This window comes from Anabrus simplex, chromosome 5, assembly GCF_040414725.1.
Source record: "Anabrus simplex isolate iqAnaSimp1 chromosome 5, ASM4041472v1, whole genome shotgun sequence".
Classification (NCBI taxonomy): Eukaryota; Metazoa; Arthropoda; class Insecta; order Orthoptera; family Tettigoniidae; genus Anabrus; species Anabrus simplex.
In genome coordinates, this window is record NC_090269.1 from 92,310,058 (window position 1) to 92,326,455 (window position 16,398).

At 39.8% G+C, this 16,398-nt stretch overlaps 1 protein-coding gene across 2 annotated transcripts in view; it reads right to left on the bottom strand.

Moving 5' to 3' along the window:
• Ubr3 (Ubr3 ubiquitin ligase) overlaps positions 1-16,398 on the bottom strand; it is a 526,217-nt gene that overhangs the window by 53,675 nt on the left and 456,144 nt on the right. For both annotated transcript variants that reach the window (XM_068227568.1, XM_068227567.1), the window contains exon 23: positions 5,967-6,129. In XM_068227568.1, the coding sequence (XP_068083669.1) occupies positions 5,967-6,129 (163 nt within the window). The remainder of the gene's footprint in view (positions 1-5,966; positions 6,130-16,398) is intronic.

A 16,398-nucleotide genomic window follows, 5' to 3' on the forward strand; every position in this document is an offset into this window, starting at 1 on the left:
TAACCATCTCAGTTGATGAGCGATGAATGTTGCATCAATGCTATTTAGCCGTGCTTTGTCGAGAACTGTAGTGTTGGTCACACAGTCCTTCCACTTGATATTCAAGATATATCTCATTTTTTGTTGGTGGAAGCGCTCACTTTTTTTGATATCACAGCGATAGTGTGTCCAAGTTTCACAGCCACACAGTAGTGTGGCAATGACAACAGCTTTGTACACCATGAGTTTGGTATGGAGTTTAAGATCTTTATTCATACATTAACCGTCCGAATGCTGCATGAGCAGTCCCAATTCTTCTATCAACATCTTGTTCGCAGGTACACCGTTTAGACAAGATGCTTCCAAGATATAAGTGATCAACCCTCTCAGTGCCGCGCGTATTTGTTATGTACTAGCGAAGAGTGCCAGCCACTTTTTGTCCGATTTGCAAATCTCTAGAAAAAAATTCATTACTCTCTCAATTTACACCCGTTCTCAGTGAATTTTTCTTGTTATATAGAAGGAATGCCCCCTTTGAATTAGTGGCAGTTTATACCTAAAATCATTTATAGTTAAAATAAATCACAAATTAAAAATATAAAATACAGTGAAACCTCGATTATCCGTTCCCCGAAACTACGTTTTCCCGTAATATTCGTTCAAATTACGTGGTCCCGCGAGCATCCCATTTAAAACCTGTATTAAAAATCCCGCGTTATCCGTTCCTCAAAGAAACGATTTCCCGCATCAACCGTCCAGAAATTTCAGTCCCACCAACGCTAAATCCTCGATCAAGCGTTTTTCAAGATTTCGAAAATGGACGGCAGGAATCGAATTTGCGAGTCTAGCGTAATTTAATTTCGTCGGATATCTTGCGCGATCATACTTACGGAACATTCTGTACCAGGCTAACAATGAAGGCCTCCACCAAGTTGCGCTTTGTTAAGAGCTTTCTGTTGAATGTTTCGTTCAGTTGGCTGTGTTACTAGCTGGTGAAAACCAACAATTTACGGAGTAGAGTTTCGGTTTGCTTACACAGTACAGTATTGAAATGGCGCGACCTGTAAAGCATGTGAAAACCCTGCAAGAAAAACTTCAGATTATAGAGGAAGTTGAAAGAAATCCAACAGGAAAAAAAAGTTGACATCGCAAAACGTTTAGGCTTGCCTGCTTCGACACTGAATACAATATATAAAAAAACAAGAGATACGTGAACAAGTAAAAAAAATGTGGATCTTCCGCAAGGAATAGAAAAACGGGGAAGGAATCGAGATATTCCAAAATGGAAGCAGTTCTCTTTTCTTGGTATCAGCAAGCTTGGGCGTCGAGAATTCCTGTGGATGGTAACATTTTGTGCGTAAAAGCTCGAAGCATTGCTGCAAGAATGGGTGTCAAAAACTTTTCCGCTACGAATGGATGGATTTCCCGGTTTAAGGAGCGTCACGGGCTGGTGTATAAAAAGCTCGCTGGCGAGAGTGCTGCAGTTGATGGTTCGGCTGTGGAAGATTGGGGGAAAAATCTCCCAGAGCTGCTTGAAGGATACGAACCAAAGAACATATATAACGCGGATGAAACCGGCCTATTTTTTCAACTGTTTAACGGATCGCACACTGGCTTTTAAAGGAGAATCTTGTCATGGGGGCAAAAATGCGAAGGACCGCATAACTGTTTTGTTGTGCTGTGACAGTGACGGGTCAGACAAACATATCCCTATCGTTATAGGCAAAGCAGCGAAACCGAGATGCTTTAAGAACGTGAAGAAGTTACCAGTGCAATACTACGCGAACGGTAAAGCTTGGATGACCACAGACATTTTTTTTGGATTTTCTTCATGGACTGGATGCTTCTATGGGTGCTCAAGCGAGAAAAATAGTTTTGTTTGTAGATAACTGTGCCGCCCACCCGCAGGAACTTTCTTTCTTACGAAATGTGAAAGTTATTTTCTATCCCCCGAACTGTACCAGAGTCCTTCAGCCTCTGGATGCGGGAGTGATAAAGTGCCTTAAAGGGTACTACCGCAAGCAGCTGGTGCCAAGGGCTGTGTGTATGTTGGACGCCGGGAAAGAAGTGAAGACGAAGTTCAGTATTCTACAGGCAATCCACTTTGTTGTGTCAGCATGGTTCCACGTTTCGCCCTCCACCATTCAAAATTGTTTTCATAAATGTGGCTTTGGCGAAAGCAGAGACACAAACGACACGAACACCGGCAGCGAAGAAGAACTTATCAGCGAGGAATGGGAGAAGCTTGCGCCGAGAGATGTTAACTTTGAGACGTACGCCACAGTCGATAGTGGCTCGCCACTTGTGGTGTAAAGAACATACAACAGCTGTGTGATGATGCTACTGCCACGGCCAGTGCAAGTGCCGTGCATGAGATCGCGAGCGAGGGGGAAGACGATGAAATTGAACCCTGCCAACGTTTGCAGAAGCATTAGCTGCCTTCGACAAAATTCGCGACTATATTACTGCGTATGACACAGACAGCAGCAAACTACAGAATATTTTAAATATTGAGGGAGCACTGCACCGTGTTAAGGCACGACAAAATAAAAAACAACTGACGATTAAAGACTTTTTCACTACAAAGTGACTACTGTTTTCTGTGACTGAAGAAATGACAATTTAAGTGTTTTGTGTGTGTGTGTTGTGTGCACAGTACGTAAGCTATATGTGTGCGATGTGACACTATTTTTGTGAGTGCGAGTCTGTTTCATTACATCTTCTGGGAATTAATGTATTTTGGTATCATTTTTGTATTTGTGCGTTGTGATTAACTTACTTGATTATGTGACTGGAGCTGTTACAACCTATGCTTATTTACGTGCTTTCAGCGATCTTTCCTAACTATAATACCACAGGTAGGTTCATGTGAACTGCACCAGTAATTATGCCTATCACGCAAGCCACATTTCTTGCCTGTTTATCGGTCAAAAACATCATTAATGGAAAGTACCGAGGCCTAAAACATGGGCTAACTCGAAGTTAAATTTCGCGCCGTTCGTAATACAGTACAGCACGAAAACATTTACTGATAGACAAGTTACATTGTTCTTTTTTTAGGTTATTAAAACAAAATCTTCTAATTTACATGAGACTGTCGTCAGATAACGATTACTGTAAATAACTGTACCTGTTCCAGTTAGATTTATTCAAGGCAAAAAACAGAGGTAGCTACCGTAGACGTTTATAAGTCATCAATTAAGTGGCTGGATTAGAGATTGTTTTCCCGATCGGCATAATTACTCCGATACACTCTCCTTAAAGCAATAGTGAAACTGGAGTCTCAGATGTGGTTTTAAATGTCTTAGATATCAATATAATTCTGATAACTTATTTAGTAGAATATTTTTCGATGAGCTTGGCTGATGAAAGTTGCTGGCCTGAAAGATGTTTTCACGGGAAAGTGATGAAGTTTCTGGGTAAAACTGAATTTAAAATATATTTTTAACTAATGTATTTAATGCAGGTGTTTTTGTACAAATAAAATGATATATATTTCATTACTGTGAAGTACAGTCAAACTGTTGACGGTTTTAATTCGTTCCCGGATTTTCCGTTTTCCCGTATTGTACGGTTTTTTTTTTTTTTTTTTTTTTTTTTTTCTTCGAGGTCCCTCCAAAAACGGAGAATCAAGGTTTCACTGTACAATTAATGAAAATTCACATTTTAAGGCAAACACGTAGTTCTAAAAATCAGTATAACACACTAACTGGTGGTATTTTTAGTAGCACAGACTCTTGACTGCGTATTGGATAAAATTATGTTATTTGGATTGATAATATGTCTTAAAAATATAAGGTACAGATACAGCATCATGAGGAGGGGCATGTTTCAGTCCGGGTAACTCGAGGAAAGTGTGAGGTGGTTGGTGTGGTAAATCACTATCACGGGTAACTTCACTGAATAATGGCAGAGTGTGATATTGTTAATACCAATATTACCATGGAAATCTTCATTACATTCCAAATTATTTCTAACCTCGGCAATTGGTGGTTTACAAAATTGTTTTCAGAATCGCTCTCACTAACTATAACCTCACTAGAAGTATTTTCAACACTATTATGAAGTCCAGTTCATTTTCTGACTCAGAATAATTATTGTCATTCCCTAAACTATGCATGTAGTCAGCTAGACCATCATCATTTGTAAATGCGTCATCCCGTAAGTCCGCCATCACTGTTGACATATGCACAAGATGTGTGGACACAGCCTTCACATTTTTTAAATGTTTGTCACACGAAAACAAATAATTTTATGCGGCTCCTGGTGGTAAATTTGGAGACTACACACCTTCCTTGATAAGAATATACTGATATGTGCTGCCATCTAACGTAAAAGGATGAGCTACGACGGTTTCTACACGAGTCTGCATGAGGGATGAAATATCATTCCTGGCACTTTCGGCGAGTTCACGGAGGAATGATAAATCATCCCTTGGCGCTCAAAGAGTTAAGATGGAGATACTGAACTCAGGAAGTTAATCCTAGGGCAAGTTGTGCAAGTACCTTCATTTTTTTTTTGCATTAATGGCAAGACCAGAGCGATCACATGCAGTTTTAAAGCAGTTGACAGACTGTTGTAGTTCTGCAGGTGTTAGAGCAGGAGATGCGGTGTCATCAGCATATTGCAGTTCTGTCACCCGGGAACCAGAGTGAGTCTTGTTTGCAGATGATTCATGCAGCATGGCAGCCATGTACAGTGCAAAGAGTGTAAGAGCAAGAACACAGCCTTGTTCAATCCATAAGTGATTGGGAATGAATCTGATACTGAGTTACCATGAAGAACCTGTCGAGACATGCCATCATCAAGAGCATGAACCAATTCAACATAACGTTCAGGACATCCAAAATGTCTCAATACTTTCCAAATAGCAGATCTTGGTACTGAATCAAAGGCTTTCTCCAGATCATAGAAAACTAAATACAGAGGCTGCTGTTGCTCTCTGCATTTTTCCTGGAGTTGTCTAGCACAGAAGATCATATCTGTTGTGCCTCTGGAGGTTCGGAAACCACATTGAGACTCAGCCAAAATCCTCTGAGATAACTTGAAGCAGGTTTAATAGAATTCTTGCGAGAATTTTGGTGATGATGGTAGCATTCTTCAAGTCATCAGGTGCTTCGAGTTTCCCAAATCAAAAGGACTCGAGTGTGAAAAGTCTAGTCTTCCAAGGGTATACCTTCATTTTGTATCAGTTCGAGGGAGATGTGATCAGGACACAGAGCCTTTCTTGGTTTTAGTTGATTGAGTCCTTTGGTGAAGTCTCTGTATGCGGGTGGGACTGCCATCCATGGTTGTTGGGGCTGCTGAGGGACATTACGAAGAAAGTCCTCAGTGACATTGGAGGCACAATTTAGAAGCTTGCAATATTATAATTATTATAATTAGATATGGATAGTGTTGAAACGGTTTAACCATGGACATGGAAATGAAGAGTAGTATATACGATTGTTCATATGAGACTAAAAATTTCATTACATCACAATTCTGCAAATGAGGTACTTGGCAGTGACAGAAGTTATCTGATCGGCCTTCGACTTCACGAGAGTGGCACACGCAAGGAACATCTGCTGACAATGACAATTGTTGGTTGTGTATGCTGCAACTTAGTATTATGGTAGACCAGTTATTCTAGAATTCAGAAACACTGAACAGTTAAGGGATTTTTGCTAAGGTTCTGCATGCACATTTCTTATGGTTCACACCATCTGATCAGAATAAACTCACTTTATGGTTTGTCTAATTGGTTCTAATTCTCATTACAATTACCTCAGTCCTGAAACTTTCCAGACAAGGGTTATATCTAGAGCAGGCACTTCGAAAAACCTCCTCTTTCACAGCCTGCACATTTATTTATATTCAGCCATTTCCACGAGAACTGGCAGTCAACACCATCCAACACAGAAGTTAGCACCAACAGCTGACATGAAAGAACAAGAACTCCATAGTTGTTCCAAAGGTTTTAAAGGAGAAGAAAATAGTTTACTTACAGGAGTAGGTGGATTTTCCTTGAGAAAGTTGGAGAGTTCTGAAACAATGGACGGTAGACTAGCAGGGCGAGAGCGTACAACGGCAGCACATTCTCCAAGTTGCGGTGACAATGGCAGGACAGAGTTAGCCAGTTGTCTGCACAGAGGACACCAGTATTCGCCCCTGGAACAGAACAAAAAGTCTAATTTTTCAGAAACTCCTATCACCAATATGAAAGAAGCATTACAATCAAAGTTTCACACCACCAGACACCTCAATACATAGCTCCCTATGCACTGATCACTGGATCCTAAGAACGTGGGTTCAAACCCGTCAAGAGGTAGTCAGAGTTTTGAAAGGCAGAAAAAATTCCATGACACTATGTCATACGTCACATGTGAAATATCTTTGGTGAAACATTAGGTGTTTACCCCACAAAATTAATTAAAATCTCTGTCATAGATTGCCCAATGAAGATCCGGTTTACTGTCCCTTAGAAGTTTAAAGACACCCATCTATTTAAACTGAATGTGCTCCATACTTAAACTACAATGATCAGCATCCTAATTTTTTGATGCAAATTTTAGCAAATTTTACATTAACGAAAACATCATAAAACTCAATATTAACCTTTTCACTGCCATGTTTTGAAGACCATGCCAACCCCCTCTGGGCCACGTTATTTTAAGGGAATAGGCACTTTAACAGATATGTTTTTACTGATACTCTTACTGGAATGTACATATCTATACAGTTTAGCCCTGCTTTCCGATATGGATTCAGAGATGAGGTGCTAGTTTCAGTTGCCAAAATAATGATGAAATGAATGATGGTGAATGTGTAGGTAAATACTTTAGGTATCCCCTAGTGTAATGGATTTAGTATTATAAGTTAGGTAGGTGTTTAGGGTCACTGCTTGGAATTTATTCCCCTAACTTTCAGGCTTAGGGTAAACTTCTCTAGTTTCCTTTCACCCCCACCGTAATCTTGTCAAATGAATGGATTATAGATAGTGCTTACCCCGGGGCTAGATGCCCTAATATCCCTGGTGTGCGAGGGGCCCCCCCCTACTGCATACTCATTAAGCCACCCATTGGGTGACTCTACACAAGATCTTTGAGCCCAGCAGCATAATTTTGCCTCAAGTATTCCCCTGTCTGCTGCGGTTTAGTTTATGTTACAGTGGCTGCAGTGACCAGGTTCTTCCGACGGCAACCTAAAGTGCCAAGTTGGGAGGCACACTGTGTGCCTTGGGTGCTCCCATCTGGTACCACCATCAGGTGACGAATGTCCTAATGGAGGCAGTCTGACTGGACAGTGTCTCACCCATCCACTTATTTGGTGCAAGATACCACTGGACTGCAACTCACCTACCTACCTGGTTTGGACTGAAACTGAATGGAGGCTGGCGGCAAATGGCCGTGTCGGCAGCCATATCCACAGCGAGAACCTGTGGCCCAGCTGAGCAACCTCAATCTTGTGACTGGTGTGAAAAAGTGGTGCAAGATACTTAGTTCATAACTTGGCTAAGAAGGAGGCTTTGAACGCTGTCTTACAAGAAGTTAAAAACATTTTCCCGTATTGAACTGAGATTCACAATTAGAATTAAGAATTATCACATTCAGATCAATTTTATGCACAATACTCACTCATCAAACTACTACGCTTTTATGTGTCACATCATATCATCATCATCATATTTTACTCATTTTCTTCTAGCCTTTAAGGAGAAAAGCAGTCCATCATTTGTATTCAGCCATGCAAGAGTCATTTATGCAATTTTTATGATATGTACTTTGCCCATTTGTGATTTTTGTAGCTGATGATGATGCAATAAGCGTCGAAACCGGTTCTAATAATATAATAAATAATATGTTGTGAACATCTTATACAACACGTTTTGTATTGAAAAGGCTGAACCTTCCTTAATTCTAATTGTGAGTCTTACAAGAAAGCGAGAAGGTTCTGGAGTACAAGCAATGGGTAGAAGGAATGAGTGTACATCCTTTGGTGCACAGAGTAGAAATAGTCAAAGGAATTGTAAAAGGTTCAAAAGGCATTTTGAAGTGTATGGTGACTATCCATGTGGATATTTATGTGGTATTTATTGAATAGGTGGATCAATGAACACCTTTATTATTTTTGAAATTTATAGGTAAACTGTAAACTCCAGGCTACTGAAAGGACTTTTGGTGTAGTGACAATTTGTTTTTGTTTATTGTTGGAAAGTCAACTTAAAGAAAATCATGGTTGTTTGTGAAGTGACTGTCAGGTATCTTGACTAATCTATAATATAGTGAGAACATTTCCAGAAGTGATCGCCTTTCCCCCCAGTAACATTATGTCAATAGCTGAGCGTGGCTCGACTTTCGGGGGGGGGGGGGGAAGATGACACAGGTGTAGAATATATTGGAAGTGGAAAGTGTTTGTAGTGGATTTTATTTGTAAACCTTTTTAAGTAGTACTTACTGTATGATCTGGTGTGTTGTGATAGAATATTTTATTTGTATTCTATGTAACTACCTAACCTGTACAGTGTAAATATTTTTGTAACATATTGTATTTGTAACTAGTAGATTACATTTCTATATTTACTGGAACAGTCCAGAAAGTTTGTGACACGAATTTTACAACAGGGTGTGTTGGCCTTTGTTAGTTACACATTCGAGAAATATATTCTTACTATTCTGGAAATGGAAGGGTCGCGATTGTTTGTGTTTGAGAAAATGGTTCAAAGATCGCGACTGCTGAAAGAGTTGTGATTGGTCAATCCGGGCAAGCTCCTGTGTTCTGATTGGCTGCTCCAAGGCCAGAGTTCCCTTTAAAAGGGGCTAGGCAGTATTTCGTGACAGGTCTTAAGTCTCTGAGCCGTCTTGGTCTTGGCCTGCCGAGCCTGCCGAAGTTTTTGACGTCGTGAACGTCTCCTCGGTACCAGCATGGGCTGCCTTGGGGTAAGCGCTGTTGCTTTCTGTCCGGTTTTAAGTTCCATTTAGTTTTCGTTGGTATATCACAGGAGTTTACCCTAATCACCACTCGGTTGATCAGACGTGAAAAACACGTTTTAATATCACACTAAAATGTAATAGTATTTTGTGCTTCCTTTTACCTTCAATATTGTATTTGTGGAATTTGTTTTGTACTGAGATTTATTTGCTTAACTCTTTGAACTTAAGGCAAAGCTCTTGTCTAGGAACATTGAAAACCATACTTGCCGAAGAATATGTATATCGTATGTAGTGTGTCTAGATTTGGTGTACTGGCGAATTTGTTTCAGAAGTTAATTTGTATTGCCGATTTTGTAAATAATATTTTGAAAACAAGAGATCACTGTTGGCTTTTCGGAAAACCACAACCTTCGCACCTCCATGGCCCTTGGTAAGTCTTCCCAGTTTCCTTTCCACGTTCTTGGTTTATTATCATCGCTGATATTTACCAGCGTTGTTACTGGCGGAGTTCCGCGTAGTTCATCAGATGTTTTATTGTGTGTGTAGTGTCTTAGGTACTGTGTAATTGCCCTTATTTTCCTTCCTTTAACTCTGCAAAATGCACACGGCCTAACCACCCAAAAGCTGGTTCTATTCCTGTGATTGTAAGATCTGCGGCCGTGAAAGCCATTTTTGATATTCTAACTCCATGGGGAGTAATATTTTTTGGAAACGGAGAATTCATTTCTCCTTTAGCAGGTTAGCAATCCCTATTTGCTAACACGGCGGGACCATGCGCTTGGTCTCCCACTGCTAAGCAGAGTCCTGGAGGGGCGTGCCAATCCAGCTGATGAGCCAAAATGGCACATCTGGGTGAAACTTTGCAAAATGCACACGACCTAACCACCCAAAAGCTGGTTCTATTCCCTTTAACTGTGTTTGTGTAGCCACTGTAGTGCCGGTAACAGGGAATGAAACTAGGTAAGGAAATAAAAGGGATCAGCTGTGGCTTATGAATGGGAACTGTCCTGGCATTTGGTTGGAAATGAAACAGGGAAAACCAGAGAAAACCCCTCTCAGGACAGTTGATGATGGGGTTCGAACCCACTCACCTCAGTGATACTATTACTGAAATATAATATAAAACTGGTGATTCCAGAACTAGTATCATTAAAATCATGAACATTACAAAAAAATCATATCTGGGGAGGTGGTGAGAATTCCTCATCAGATTAATTACTACCACTTTGACACTTCCTTCTAGTTCAATATTGTCCCTTATATATTCTCCATCATTCTCATCAAAACATTTCTCACTGGAATCACTATTTATTAAGAAACATTCAATTTCTTCGTCGACAAGAGACGAATGTGTGCTTCAAGACACCATGATGGCTATATGTTAGTGGGAAAGATGTTTCATTCCAACGAAGCTGAAATAACATCAGATTGCTTTCAAAACATAAGAAATGGAGTTGTATATCTGACGTATAGAACTTCTTTGAACATCTCCACGGAAATTTAAAGCTGACATATCCCGAACATATCTGAGCTTGGTGAAGTAAGCACTGCAGCAGAACTTATATGTATGGGTTTGGCAGATGAGGCACAGTGGTCAGAAATGTATATATATGGGTTTGGCATTGAATACGTTATTTGAAAAAATTTCATATTTAATCTTTGTGGAGATATGAACATGGAAATATATGATGTTCTAATGTATTTTCTGAAGAGAAACACGCATATATAAGGAACATTTTAAAATAATGCAGCGGGTTAACAGGGTCATTAAAACTAAAAATTACTACACGGGGAGGTAGCATTTTCTACTAACCATCAAATTTATTGCATTATTATTTACAAGTCCATGATGTGTAATTCATCAGGAGTGAGTCCATCAGACGATTACACAAGGTTCAATGTTGTGGAGGCCATATTGGGGATCAAGAGTTTGATGCACCAGTGTGTGTAAATAACGTGGCCAATAGTAGTTTTCAACTCGTTAGAAATAAAGGTCGAAGTAAACGATCGCTTAATTTTTATATACTAAGATACACCTCAAGATACGTCAAAAAACATCACTGATTCAGAGGATAGTTGATGTTTTCTTGACTCTAGTTAAATTTCGGAAAGGCTGTTCACATGTAAATTTGTAGTAAGGAGGTTATCATTTCTCTATGTGCGCTTGGAATAGGTGTTCATGATACGTAAACAGTTAAGTTAGGTGACGCTGTTTGAAGAAAACTGGAACGTTTGCCACAGAGGCCTCTGGAGTGTACTGTATTTTTTACAGAATAAAATTAAACGTACACTTTCACGTTGTATCGGATTTCGAAAAATAACGAGCAAGGCGTAGTGTAGATATCATCCGTGAAAAGTCAAGTTTTGAACAAACTGACTGTCGTTTCATACCGATATTAATGTGAATGGGGTTTTTCCTGACTTTTACAAAAATCTGATATAATGACAATCTGTTATAGCGAGAAAATTACCGTTATGAATTCTTGCTATAACGGACTCCTGTATGTGAAATACGTACCGTATTTGCAATACAGTAGTTGTGGACTGGGACTGAGATGTATTTTTCTTCTGATCTTTACACAGTACGTGCAGAAATAATTTTTCAGCTAAATATTAAAAATGTGAAGAAAGAAGTAGCAACAATGTAAATTGTTCAATAATGTTGCACACGGTTTTGGTTAATAAATGAGATGTTCTCTCTGTACATCCAAATTGCAGACACCGATGAGAGTGATACACCCATTTCCCCATTTTCTAATAGCCATATTATGTGGGACATTTTTCAGTACTAAGCACTTCCCTTTCTTTTGCTACATCTTCACAATTTTGATTATTTAACAGACAGAATGATTTCAAATCTATACTCTACTGAAAATGTTCTTGTTTGAGTAATCAGTCCATAGACTGGTTTGATGCAGCTCTCCATGCCACCCTATCCTGTGCTAACCTTTTCATACGTAACTGCTGCAACCTACATCTGCTCTTATCTGCTTGTTATATTCATACCTTGGTCTACCCCTAACGTTTTTACCATCTACGCTTCCCTCAAAAACCAACTGCACAAGTCCTGAGTGTCTAAAGATGTGTCCTATCATTCTATCTCTTCTTCTGGTTAAATTTAGCCAAATCGAGCTAATCTCGCCAATTTGATTCAGTATCTCTTCATTCGTGATTCGATCTATCCATCTCACCCTCAGCATTCTTCTCTAACACCACATTTTGAAAGCTTCTATTCTCTTTCTTTCTGAGCTAGTTATCGTCCATGTTTCATTTCCATACAATGCTACGCTCCAGAAGAAAGGCTTCCATCTTTTTAATTCCTATATCAATGTGTGAAGTGAGCAAATATCTTTTCTTAAGAAAGGTCTTCTTTGCTTGTGCTAGACTGCATTTTATGACCTCCTTAGTTCTGCCATTGTTAGTTATTTTACTACCCAAATAACAATATTCATATAATTCTTTTAAGACTTCATTTCCTAATTTAATATTTCCTGCATCACCTGACTTTGTTCAACTGCACTTCATTACTTTTGTTTTGGACTTATTTATCTTCATCTTGTACTCCTCACCCAAGACTCTGTCCATACCATTCAGCAATTCCTCGAGATCTTCTGCAGTCTCAGATAAAATAATATCATCGGCAAATCTCAGGGTACATGTTATAATTCTCTCCTTGGATTGTGACTCCCTTTCCAAATTCCTCTACGATTTCCTTTACTGACTGTTCTATATAAACATTGAAAAGTAGGGGAGACAAACTGCAACCTTGCCTCACTCCTTTCTGAATTGCCGCTTCTTTTTCAAAGCCCTCGATTCTTATCACTGCCGACTGATTTTTAAACAGATTGTAGATAATTCTTTGTTCCCAATCCCCTTCAGAATCTCAAATAGCTTGGTCCAATCAACATTATCAAATCCCTTTTCAAAATCTATGAACACCATGTATGTGGGCTTGTCCTCCTTAATTCGATCCTCTTAAGATCACACGTAAAGTCAGGATTGCTTCACGTGTTCCTACGTTTCTTCTGAAGCCAAATTGATCTTCTCCCAACTCAGTTTCAACTTGTCTTTCCATTCTTCTCTAAATAAGATGTGTTAAAATTTTGCACGCGTAAGATAGTAAACTAATGATGCGGTAGTTTTCACACTTGTCAGCACCGGCTTTCTTGGGAATAGGTATAACAACATTTTGCCGAAAATTGGATGGCACTTATCCTGTCTCATACATCTTATACACTAAGGGTGGCGTGCACCAACCAAGAGTAAGTTCTACTTCCGTAGTAAAGTACTCTTGAAGTCAGCATTCGGCGACTTCCATACGAGAGTAAATTACTTCCGAAGTATTTTAGTCCTCTCAGATACTCCTGGACTAAATTACTACAAGAGTAAAATGTTGAAGAGCACCATCTTGTAGTATATTACTAAAGAAGTAAATAACGTACGAATATAGGTTAGAATTTACTCTCACGTCGTGCATGGAGTAAGCTAAGTTTAGACTTGTTGACTAATGATAATATCGTGCCGTATATGAGAGAAAAGACGTTTCAAACGTGTTTATGGATTACTTAGATTATATTGACGCAGTAAACGATGGGAAATGTAATAGTGCGTAGGCCTACCGTGCGTGAAAGGCGATAGCTGTGTAATGTGAACACGGCGAGTTTCAGGAACGTTTTTGGTCTTAGGAAGGAATCCTTTACTTTCCTTCTAAATCTACTTGGAGATCACTTACAGCTGAATTCTTGTCTTAATTTTGTTGTATCTCTAAAATTACAGTTGCCGTGTGCCCTACGAGTGTTTCGTACCGGAACATTTCAGTACGGTACAGTTGCCGGTGATCTAATTAACGTTTACCGCACAACTGCTAGCCGTATCTTTCATCGCGTAGTTAAACCAGTAGTTGAGGCTAAGAGGGAGGTACGCCTGCAAATGATGATGATCGTTTGGAAAATAAAATGATATTCTTCACGTTGGCAGGTTTCCACACGTCGTGGGTGCAATTGACTGTGACTGCGCGCATATTCCCATTTATTGCCCTCTCGGTGACAACGGTGAAATTTTCAGAAATCGGAAGAGGTTTCTTTTTTTTCAATTTGCTTAACGTCGCACCGGCACAGATAGGTCTTATGGCAACGATAGGGCAGGAAAGGCGGATTGGGAAGCGACCGTGGCCTTAAGGTAGGGCCTACAGACCCAGCATTTGCCTGGTGTGAAAATGGGAAAATTTCGCTGTGGATGTAGGCCATCTGTATGAATAAACCGCCATCAGTTTTAATTTTTCCCGCGTGTCCATGACTTTCTGCTTTGCTTTTAAGTCCTTCTACAGAATCTTAACTTGCTTTTCACTGCGTTTTCCGTCACTCGAAGCATTGAATTCTTTCGCCACGACTTTCCATGAATTTCCTTTCTTATCCAGCATCTTTATGTTGTGTTTCTTACACCTTATATCCTTTGCATAGATCGTCATTATCTCTATTAACAAGCATTTATCTTTTTCGCTTACGTTTTCCCCCCGTTTCCTATCGCACATAACCTTATCTATTTGGATTTCTTTAAAGAAGATATACGAACACAGCACTACTCCGCGAGTAACGAACGCTACTTCTGTAGTAGTAACTAAAAGAGTAAATTGTACTTCAACTCTCCGACGTTACTTCCGGAGTAAATAACTCCCGTAGTAATTTACTTCTGTAGTATGGACTTCTTTAGTAAGCGCTACTTCCGTAGTAATTTACTCCAAGATGGTGCACGCCACCCTAAATGGAATAACCTTGCCACGCTGGTTTCTCCTAAGGCAGTCAGTCAGTAATTCAGAGGGAATGTCATAAATTCCAGGTGCCTTGTTCCTATTTAGGTCTCTCAAAGCTCTGTCAAATTCTGACCTTAAAATTGGGTCCCCCATTTCAATATCAACAGCCTCTTCTTGTTCCAGAACTATATCATCTACGTCTTTACCTTGATACAACTGTTTGATATGTTCCTGCCATCTTCCTGCCTTGTCTTCTTTCCCTAGAAGTATTTCTCCATCTGAGCTTTTAATATTCATACACCTTGTTTTCCTTTCTCCAAAGATTTCCTTGATTTTCCTGTATGCAGCATCTACCTTTCCTAGGACCATACAACCTTCATTCAACATCCTTGCACTTCTCCTTCAGCCATTCTTCCTTAGCTGTCCTGCACTTTCTATCCACTCCATTCTTTAAACGCCTGTATTCCTTTTCGCCCTCTTCATTTTTTGCCTTCTTGTACTGTCGTCCATCAATCAGGTCTAGTATCTCCCGAGTTATCCACTGATTCTTAGGAGATCTTTCCTTTCTTCCTATCTTTTCTTTAGCAGCCCTAGAGACTCCATTCTTCACAACTGTCTATTCCTCATCTATTGTGTTTCCTTCAGTCTTGAACCATGCTTATCACATGTTCCACAATTTGTCATTTAATTATGCAAATGGCTTCCTTCAGTTTTGTCTTTCAATGTTTACATGTGTCAGTCTAATGACGTCCAGTAGGGAGCAGCATACGCTATGTTTTTATCTGTGAGGTCGTTCGTTTTGCTGAGCGATAATTTTTACTCTGTGGAGTTCTTCTGCTGTTCTATGTGGGACGGTTACTAACAATGGCTGCCGCTATGTTTGGTGTGGCCTTTTTATGCTCTAAATATTCATTCAGTGTGTTCAAGCCTGGACCTTTCACGCTAACTGCTATCCGATTTTACCATTGATAATCACAGGTATGTGATAGTTGGTTTATATTTAAATTTGGTGACGAGTTATTCCCGTGTGTTACGGTCGATGGCATACATCTTTCTGCTCCGTCATACGATGTGCTTTGAACGAATGTGTTTGTGGTCTTGTAGTGATAATTAAATAAGGGTCTCTCTGGTTATGATTTGGTGCACTGCGTGCTTTAATACTGCGTGATCCTCATGATGTGCTCCTTGTCTTGACCGCAGGAGATACCAATCCAGGTTGTACAAGGCACAACATGCCAGTGATGTGAATAAAGTAATGTCCAATTCTGACCTTATGTGTAATTGCACGCCGCATGCAAACATTTGAGTACGTGAGACCCACTAATGACCGTGGAGTCATAATTTATGGTTTGTATTTGACTACGAAATCTGAACGGCTGTTCGTGTTTTATTTTCCCGATACCCTGATTGTGTATGCGTAAATGTGGTATGCATGGGAGTTTGGATGTGTGGGGGAGGAAAGGATGATATGTCGATCGACCTGTGTATTTATCTTTCAAATTCTGCGCCTTGTTTGGTTCTCAGCGCAGAGCTATATATTTTATTTATTATTCATGGCTGATGCTCAGCTTAGTAGCCGCCATGTTGGTTTCATATTTGCGCATGGGCGTACCTATTCTATTCTTTGATCTGTCTTGGCTTTGATTGGTGCATGGAGGCTGTGCTCAGTCTCATCTGTCGTTATTCTTACCTGCCTTTTGTTCTCTGGCACGGCTTCATGGCTTATTGTTGTGCTAATGTTTCTCATTGGTAGTTGCC